The sequence below is a fragment of the Rhagoletis zephyria genome, unplaced genomic scaffold (assembly GCF_001687245.7).
Source record: "Rhagoletis zephyria isolate East Lansing unplaced genomic scaffold, Rhagoletis_zephyria_1.1 Rzeph_scaffold_13626, whole genome shotgun sequence".
Taxonomy (NCBI): Eukaryota; Metazoa; Arthropoda; class Insecta; order Diptera; family Tephritidae; genus Rhagoletis; species Rhagoletis zephyria.
Genome location: NW_016170697.1, coordinates 5,347 through 15,463, shown reverse-complemented (window position 1 = coordinate 15,463; position 10,117 = coordinate 5,347). Strand labels below are relative to the sequence as shown.

General features: G+C 36.4%; 1 protein-coding gene across 1 annotated transcript; it reads left to right on the top strand.

Annotated features, from left to right (window-relative positions):
• Positions 1-7,079: 7,079 nt before the first annotated feature.
• Positions 7,080-8,009, top strand: LOC108378228 (uncharacterized). The gene is made up of 2 exons (XM_017634519.1): positions 7,080-7,185; positions 7,286-8,009. The coding sequence occupies exons 1-2, from the start codon at positions 7,095-7,097 to the stop codon at positions 7,519-7,521; spliced, it is 327 nt and encodes a 108-aa protein (XP_017490008.1). The 5' UTR covers positions 7,080-7,094; the 3' UTR covers positions 7,522-8,009.
• Positions 8,010-10,117: the final 2,108 nt, after the last annotated feature.

Here is a 10,117-nt window from a genome sequence, read left to right as displayed (position 1 = left end):
CTCGAGTAATTGATTAACCGAATAATTGATTAACCAACTTGCTCGAGTAATCGAATAATCGCACAGCCCTACTAAAAACCTAAAAAAAAATTTATTTTTGTGAACCTTTTTTTATAACATTTCAAACATTTGTTTGTAATTTTTTCGTTTTGGGTACCATGCAATCGTTTTTAACTAGTCTTTGTTATGTAACATTTATTAACTAATGTATTCTTCATTTTCTTCAAAATTGCCACTTTTTCTGCATTTTGCACTAAAGAAATTAATATAATCAAATAAAAATTCACAAATCATGCTCAACTGGTTTCTTGCAAATATTATAAGCTTTAATGAAAAAAAAAAGATCAAATTAAGTGAAAAAAATGAAGGCTCCAGTGAATTACGAACACTAAATGTCAGTTTAGAACCACTGTGCAGAAGGGAGTTTATGGTTCTCTTTCAGTGGAACTGGAAACTCAGCGTGCAACACGATCTTGGGCACAACTTTCCCTGTGCTTTATAGATTGTGCAAAGATTACCTATTAAATAAAAACCCTTAAGTGGGGTGCGAAACAAACTGGCGAAGGTTTTCATTATATTATATAAGGAACATTTTTATTTTTCATATTCTGAAAAATTTAACTCTGAAAAATGCAGAGCTGATTTAAAGGACAGTTTAAGAAATAAAGGACAAAAGGCGTCCTTTATTTTGAAAAAAATTATAAAGGACAGGGGGTTAAAATAAAGGACTGTCCTTTAATATAAAGGACAGATGGTCACCGTAATTATAATGCAACGTTCACGTCCGATATTTTGCTCAAAATGAATTGCCATAACTATTGTCAGGACGCCTACGCTACGTAGACAATTATCAGCGTTTTTGAAAACTTACACGTATTTCTTTATTGTCTTGACAGCATTGTCTAGTATAAACGGGCCGTATGGTAGCACCGAAGCGAAATGCTTTGTTTACGTACTTTTACATTTATCCAAATCATAAATCATCTCTTGCTTAATAACAGATTTTATTCCGGATTAAATCTAGTAAAACTGCGAAAAAATTAAAATTCGCTCAGAACGAGCGCGTAACACTGAAAAGAATGGTTTCGCTTTCTTGTAAAAAATTGCAACTTCTGACAACTTCAACAAATGTATATAACATAACATGCTCTAAGTTAGATCAGCTCACACATGTAAATAACCAACAAGTAATTAAATATTTTATAACAATCATTAGAAAAGTGCACTTTCCTTTTGTTTACAATTTGGTTGTCAAGTACACTACAGCTGATCGTTTGACAAATTTACTAGCAAAAAATCTTCGGACTAAAACTCGTACTATCTTATCTCTCAGTTGAGTCAAATTTCCAGTAACTTCTGGTAAAAAATGGTAAGTTCGGACTCATACGGGATCACAACTAATATTTAATACTTCGGAATAGTTGGACTCACTGTCTTCGTTGCTACTGTATCACTTAAATATACTTTTTAAAAACACTTAGGGCCGGTTACTCAATGTCTGGTTAACAGTAATCTGCGGTTAAACATCGTTATCGACGTTACCGACTCAATGTTGTATGCATGGAGTCGAAGACGTCGATAACGATGTTTAACCGCAGATTAGTGTTAACCAGACATTGAGTAACCGGCCCTTAGGGTCCGTTGTTCAATGTCTGGTTATCACTAAATACTTGCCGGTTAAAGATCATTATCGACGTGTGATCGATAAAGCAGTCGTTGTATCTAACCGGAGCTTCTACCTCCGATTTTCGCTAATCAGACATTGAACAACCGGCCCTTAGACCCCATTTCAGATGGCCTATTTAAGTAGAGATTGTTGATTAACTTGAACGATTCATTTTTAGGTCATACATTTAGGGCCGGTTTCTCCATCTCTGGTTAACACTAACTCCCCGGTTAAACATTGTTATCGACGTTCTAACCCCATGCATATAACATGGAGTCGATAAGGTCGGTAACGATGTTTACCGGGGGATTAGTGTTAACCGGAGATAGAGAAACCGGCCCTTAGGGCCGGTTGTTCAATGCCTGGTTATCACTACTTGCCGGTTAAACATCATTATCGACGTTTTCAACATAAGGCATATCACATGTTATATCTAACTATAACTAGGGGTTGGCTTTCCAAAACGGAACCAATCGAGATTTCAGCGAAAGTATAAGGAATTTCGTCATGAAACTTGGTGAGGATGTTGGGGAGGGGCTTTCTCCACATGAATTGGCCACTCTCACAATGTAGTTGCTAATAGTATTTAAGCAATTCGTTGTTAAATAATCTCCACTACCACCCCAAAAATGTTTGTACAAAATGCCACTTATCACTTATATTTTGTGTGATATACCAGGGGTATTCTCCAAATCTTGCAAAGCCATTGCACGTAGCACGTTGCATGGACTGCATAACTTGCAAACGCACAACAACGAAATACATGGGAAACAACATTTCCTATCGCTGCAAAATACGCAACGTCGAAACCCGTGTATATATTTAGCAAAATAGCATAGCCAGATAGATGCGATCCTGTGCTAGTTGTTTTGTTGTTGTTGTCATTTTTTTGCTGTCTGTTATTTTATTTGATACATAATTTCGCTGCTTGGTACCCATGCATGCTACCACTTTGCAATGGGGTGCTCTCGTACTCTTCCAAATTGGTATGGTAATTTTGCATTTCGTGCAATCCGTGCATCGTACAAGACTTTGAGAATACCCTACTATATTTTCAATTTTCACGTGCGTATTCTATACTTTTCAATCTCGTCCCATCTCAAGACGAGATTAAAAACCACACTTTTTTGACGAAAGAGATATTTTTGTTAATACTAAAATTCTGCGTTAAGGAGAACTGTTATTTTAAGTACAATGATAAAATCTACGAGCAGCGATCAGGAATGCCAATGGGTTCTCCAGCCTCACCTATAATAGCGGATATAATAATGGAGTAATTACTGGCCAAATTTGAAAGGGACTCCACCAACAAACCGCGTTTACTCACCAAATACGTTGATGATCTATTTGCCATTATTAAAACACAAGATATGGACATAATGCTACAGACACCAATAACTACAACAAGTCGATTAAATTTACAATAGAAAAGGAAAAGAAGGGACAGTTATCTCATTTTGACACTCTAGTAATAAGAAGAAATAATTTATTAACGATTGACTGGTACAAAACGCCGACTGCGTCTGGGAGACTAATTAACTTTCACTCCAAACATGAGAAAAAGACAATTATAAATACNTAATAAGAAGAAATAATTTATTAACGATTGACTGGTACAAAACGCCGACTGCGTCTGGGAGACTAATTAACTTTCACTCCAAACATGAGAAAAAGACAATTATAAATACAGCCAACAACTTCATTAGAAGGGTCCTCTCGATTAGTGACAAAATTTATCATACAAAAAATATTGCTGTTATTAAAAGAATTCTGGAACATAATGATTTCCCCTTGTCGTTGATAAACAAAATGATTCGTTGTTCCAGGGATATCCGAAAGGGTTAAGAATTCGAGTATATATGATAAAGAAAATTATATAATAGCATTAACATATAATAACATACTACGACAAATCTACAGCAATACAAAAGACAAGATTCCGAATTATGAGAAATCTAATGTAATGTATAAAATTCCATGCAATGGCGACGGGTCCCACGTATGTAATAAGGTATATGTGGGGACAACTAAATCAAAATTAAAGGCAAGATTTCCGCTCATAAGTCAAAGGTCACCATACTCAATTGAGTACAGTCATATCTCTAAGTGTGGATTATAGTTTTCGAATAATTTTTGGTAGTGTTCTAGTTTTTTTATATTACCATTATACTGTTCAAAGGTATAAATAAGAAGTTCGTGGCTATTGCGATTTTTTTACGTCAAAACGTCAGTTGAAGTTGTGCAACGTGGGAACATCGCAGTTATGTAAATTATTTTTGAAATATGATAATAATTACTGTATAATCATTTGTTTTCACATTCAATTACTAAACAAAATATGTCAAATTAAGTTATAAACTATAAAATAATCAAATAGTTATAATAACAACAAAACTGTAGCCATATATATCTTGCTGTACTCGGTTGAGTACAGTGACAACTTACGTAAGTAAAATAACTGTTTTTGTCTTCAGATTCCTAATAATGTGCAAACAACAATTTTCGGCTAAAAATAGCTACAAAGGGCTTCAAGAAGCTATTGATGCAGCCCTTGTTAGTTGCGATAGTGACGATGGTGATGATGAAGTTCAAATGGTTATCATACCACCTGATCCAAGTGAATTGACCGATGAAGAAGAAGGCGCCGAGGAAGATATGGTGCTATCATCTCTACCGCATGACGTGCCTGGTACTATTGAGGTATTTACGAATCGCAAGGATGGTGATTATGAAGATAGTAGTAGCGATGATTGTGACGATGAACCGCTAGCAAAAAGAAGGCGACTAGATATTATTCGCCGGCCAATCCCAACCTGGCGCAAATGTCCCCTATCATACACCTCAACTTCTCAGCGTACTTCCGAAGTCGTGAAGAACTAAAAGGCCTTAGCCCTGTACAAATATTTGAAAAGCTTGTTGATGAAAATATTGTTGACATCATTATATCAAATAGTCTACTTTATTCAAATCAAAACAACATACATGATTTTCAACTAGCCTCATCTGATTTGAAAAAGTTTGTAGGAGTATTGATATTATCTGGATATCATAAGCTACCTCGAGAACCAATGTATTGGAGTTTAGACGAAGATGTTGGGGTGGAATTGATCGCTCAAGCCTTATCGAGGCATAGGTCTCGAGACATAAAAAGAAACCTTCATCTGGTCGACAACAATTCAGCAGCAACGTCGAATGATAACATGTTCAAGATAAGATCATTGGCCGACGCTCTTATGCAGAAATTTTTACAGTGGGGGATGTTTCATGATAGTATCTCCGTAGACGAATCGATGGTGAAATATTATGGCCACCACTCTTCTAAGCAGTTCATTCGTGGAAAACCACTACGTTTTTGATACCAAAATTGGGTAGCGGCCAGTTCTACAGGATATTGTTACACATTCGATTTTTACTGTGGAAAGTCACAAGTAACTACTTTGATCCAATGGGATCTCGATACTTAGGTGGTCAGTGTACTCATTTGAGTACACCCCTGTAATCTCCCGGAAACTATGTTTTTATTCTTTTTTCTTTGATTTTATGTTCCTTTGTGCTATTTTCAATTCATAAATAAAGATGGGTCCAAAATTATGTTTGCTGCTTTTCATTTGACATCTTTCGGACAACAAGAAGGCCTTTTTGTATCATTGTAAGAATACGGGACATTATCCAAACTTTGACAACGTAACAATTTTACAAAAGGAAAAGCATTACCATAAACGCCATACTTTGGAAATGCTAGATATTATGAACACCCCTAACAATAAAAGGATCAACTTCAAATCGGACACCGACAATTGAGCGCATGTTTATCGCAACTTAATTCTAAGGCAACAACAATTCATAGTATAGGTGTGATATGTTCGTTCGCAGTCCACTGCCATTCCGTACCTTATATGCTGCGGGCAACAACAAAAGAGAGCTGCAGCGATATGCATACATATGTATTCATGTCTAACAGCCGTACCTAAATTAGCGCGTTGAGCGTTTCGCTTGTATCTTTATCTCTCTCTGACGCATTAAATTTTTATACGCTAGAAGAAGAGAGGCCGACAGGCCCAACGCTTGACGCGCTTATTTAGGTATGGCTCTTACTGTTCGTTTTCCTATGTATTGTGGTTCGTGGATTTTTGTTTACAATTACTGTATTTTGAATTGTTTACATTCTCATGTTGATGTTTTCTATTGTCTCCAAATTTGCTTGTTTAAATAGTGTCTTTCGCTCATCTGTTTCAGTCGATCAAACATTGTCAAACAAGAACGATAGAATACAAGATTGCGCATTCCCGCAGAATGACATTTGCGGCAACGGGTAAACAAAGAATTTGGCGAAGAACAATGAGTTGACAGTTGTGAATTTGCAATGAGAAAACGTGTTTTCTTCACAATTCACCAATTTTTCAAGCCATCTTATAGCAAATTAAGCACAACGTTAACAAAAATTATACAACCACTCTTGAAATGTGTTCAAAAGAATAGAAAGAATTTTGTGTTTGTGTTGCAGGTGCCGAAAAAGTGATAATATCTTGTCGCAGCGCATGTTTTCCTGCAGAAAGTGGTCGATGCTTGCTTACCTCCGATTTTAATTTGTAAATTGTGGTATTTCAACGTTTTCAACTTAACATGTCGTGTTTAAAAGTGGTGCTTTCAATTATATGTGGGCTGGTGTTGCTGTTTGAGAACTGTGAAGCTGTGGAAGCTTTTGACAAATCTCCAAAGGACCAAAAGGAAAAATCAACTAAGATGCCGCCTTGTAAATCATGCACTGTGCTTGTGAAATCATTTAAGTTGGTGAGTGCGTGGCAGTAATAACAAATTTGTGTCGTATTAAAAAAACTTTGCTTACAGGGTTTAGAAAAATAAGTCACGGCAAGCATGCCGGTGGTGATGCAGCTTGGGAAGAGGAAAGACTACGTTCTTAATTTCCATAATTTTTCATTTTTTACCGGAACAAGAAACATAGATAACATTTTCCTAGAAATGATCTCGATGATTTACCGGATGCCGATCAGGCTCCTCATGACTTTTCGGTTTCGCTGTCGTGGAGTTTCACGGATAACGAATGTCCGCCGAGTAGGAATCCTCCTTGGTTGCCAGCAAAGCCCATAAGAAACGCATAACATATATTTAGTTCGCAATTAGAATTCGAGGAAATGGTGGATAATTTCGGCAAGTCCCTATAGTTTTTCCGCCCATTTCATTAATTTATTTATTTTCCTTACTACAGTGACAAACCCTAGTTCCATCAACAAACCTACGCCTGTTAAGTCAGCTGCTTCGGTAGATAACGCCTATTTTACCAGATGCTACCGAAATAAAGCAAGAGGATGTACCTCGAACTCAACCTCAACCATCACCACCAATAGACTTGCTCAATTTAAACCAGCCCCAACCCCAGCTGCCGGTGCAAGATCCACAAGCCACTGTTATGCCAACGAGTGACGCTAGTTTCGATTTGCTTGGAGTATTCGGGGATAATTCATCTGGCATTGGCTCGGCTCCAATACCTGATATTTTAGGTAAGGATTTGGTAGATTCAAAAAAGTCTTAGACTTTTAGGCGGCCATCCAAATTTATATTTTGCCAAGTTCTGAATTGAGACCTACATTTCTATTTTAGAAATTAATGTACAACCAACTTCAAATGCCAACCTTGATGATATCTTCGGCTCAGTTGCTTCATCGGCGACGAAAATCAACCTGGAGTTTGATAGTTTTTCTGTACACCAGCCGACACCAACTAGTGCAAACACTTCAGCGACGACTAAAGTAACCCCAACCTGGTGTACTGGTGTGTGTCGCGTCAGTCTCAGCAAAATAGTCTTGCATCAACAACCAGAGCTCAGTACGTCATAGTTATTTTTCTTCTCTGTTTTTGGAAGCTAGTGCAATGAGGTATAGTTTTAATAAACATTTATTCGATTTGAAATTTTTACTACTATAGTCTTTATTTTGCAGTATATTATATACATATATTTGCAGTATATTATATTTTCATTGATCCGCTTAGTTAAGTTTAACTATAACGAAGCAAAATGATGTGTAAAACCAAGTAATTGCTTTTAAATCTAAGTAAAAAAATATACAATTTAAATGACAATTATTAAAAAGATACATGCATACATATATACGTTAAGAACATAAATATATATAGGATATAAAATTTTAATCTCTTTGTCAACTTAATTGCGGCCCTGAAAAGGGCCTCTTGTTGATTGGTATATATGTATTTATCTAAGCATAAAATTTTAATCTCTTTGTTAATTAATTGGCGGCCCTGAAAAGGGCCTTTGTATAAATCATATTACTTGCCTGCAAATAAATAAGTTTATATTTGTATAAAAGACGCTTGATGATTTTTTAAAACTAGGGACTTACGTAGCATGCAAGTATTTTAATTTTAGGAGTCTGAAATACTGAGATCAGTGCGTGTGAAATGCGGACATTGATTCATGCTGCAAGTAAAGAACGGTTAATTTCTACAAATTTAAAAACGCTTTAGTTCAAAACTTACCACATGTTTGGTATTTTATGCAATACTTACGGTTCTATAATGGTACCATATGGATCGATCTAGGTCAGAGTTTTTTTGGCTTTTCTTTTTCTTTTGTGGGCATTTTCAACGAGTTCTTTATTTAATTTTCGTATTTTGAAGAACATTCTTGCCCTGAAAAATAATTTTTTTACTTTAATGTCGCATTGAATTGTTGCAGCATGCTCAATGTGAGTTTTTACAAAATCATTTGTAATGAGCAAGCCATCTTCGTTCAATGCCTTAAAGACTGACTCAAGACTTCGCATATGGACCATCATAGAGGAGCTTGGTAGGGATAACCCACCCTCATTAAGGTGATCCGCCCAGGAGAATGAATGGTCGTCATTGCTCCTGAACGACGTGCTGGGAATGTCATCCTGCAGCTTGTGGCAAATATATCCCGCTAAATGCTCGAGTCCGTCTAGCTCCAAATCCTCGAATTCCGCTTCTTCAACCGGCCACAGTTCTGCATTAGAGCTTAAGTTTTTCAGCAAAATACCTGTAAATATGGTGAAATATATATGTGCGATTATTAATAAAATATATTTTTATATTTAAGCCGAATGAAATAGATAAAAAATTATTTTGAATTACTTGTAAGCGGAGGCTGCGTGATTTCTATGTCAGGCGTATCATCCTCTTCTACATTAGCAGAATCGGATAATACGCCCTTGTTGTGTCCTAGCAGGTATAGTCGCAGACGGTACTTGAATTCCTGTTGGTCAGGGTGATCATGTAACCCGCCTTTTGACCGAATAATGCCGAAGAAATTTTCGAGTACGTCTTGGTTTAGCCGATACGTCAAGACATACTTGACATTAAAGCGAGCTTTAATGTCCTCGAATAACAACTTCAACGCCGTATTACTTTGAATGATTCCTAGGGATATAGTAAGAAAAAATAACAAACATTTAATGTTATTCTTGAGATAACCATATGTATTAGTTTACCTTTTTGGAATGGCAGCAGACTAAATTTGCCAAGCACCCTCATATTTTTGACTAGGTCGGTCATCTCGTCTAGGATCTTGTTTTGCTCCTCGATCGCTAAACCGTAAGCAAGACACCGCTTCCTGGAGTCGGCGTGAGGCACCCTGACGTTTAGAACGTCAAACCAGTCATTTGTCTAAGGTGTATAATTTGAATATGAGTTTTAATATTGCGGTTTAAATATATCGTAACCTTAATTCACAAAGGCCCTAAACAAAAAAATAATTATATTTTATAGCAGAAGCAATAAACGTTATAAAAATAGTATCGAAAATAGGTAGAGCTTTTGAAAAAGGGGCATGTAACTCCGTTGCTTTTGGTACTAACACTTTGAAATTTTTATTTAAGCTATATTTTAGAACGAAAAACTGTTGGTTAGAGCCTTTGTGGATTAAGATAACGATATGTAATATAGTAAAATAATATATCAATTTCATAATATAATATAATAACACATACTGTTTTGAATAACTGGAAGCATTCGGTCCGGTTTTGGTTCTGCAAATGACCCAGACTTGCTGCCCTTGTTATGGCCTGCGCCACAGTATGCGAAAATAGTTTCGCTGCCGTCTTGACCTTTTGGCGGTGAGCTCCAGCCACGGTCAAGTTACTTGCAGAAATCTTGTGAGTTATTGTCAAGTCCGTGCTTGTAATTGACAATAACTCCAAAATTATTTCCTTTTTCACAGGTTTCCCATTAATTAGGAAACCTTGATCAAGGAAATGATTTCGCAAAAATTTTAGCAAGTGTGGCACGTCACCGGAAACGTAAATCCTTTGGTCATTGAAAATAAACCTATGGAAATGAGAAGTATTATAAGAACTGAAATCAATAAGTTTAATTGTGATTATTTACCACGGCTGGTCTTCATTTACGCCTAGATCATTAAAGAGGGTCCTATTGGTACCTCCAAGGTCGCATACGACA

Coding starts and splice junctions, on each gene's coding strand:
- LOC108378228 (XM_017634519.1), top strand. CDS start 7,095: ATGCCAACGAGTGACGCTAGTTTCGATTTGCTTGGAGTATTCGGGGAT. Junction 7,186..7,285: donor TCCAATACCTGATATTTTAG/GTAAGGATTTGG, acceptor TTTCTATTTTAG/AAATTAATGTACAACCAACT.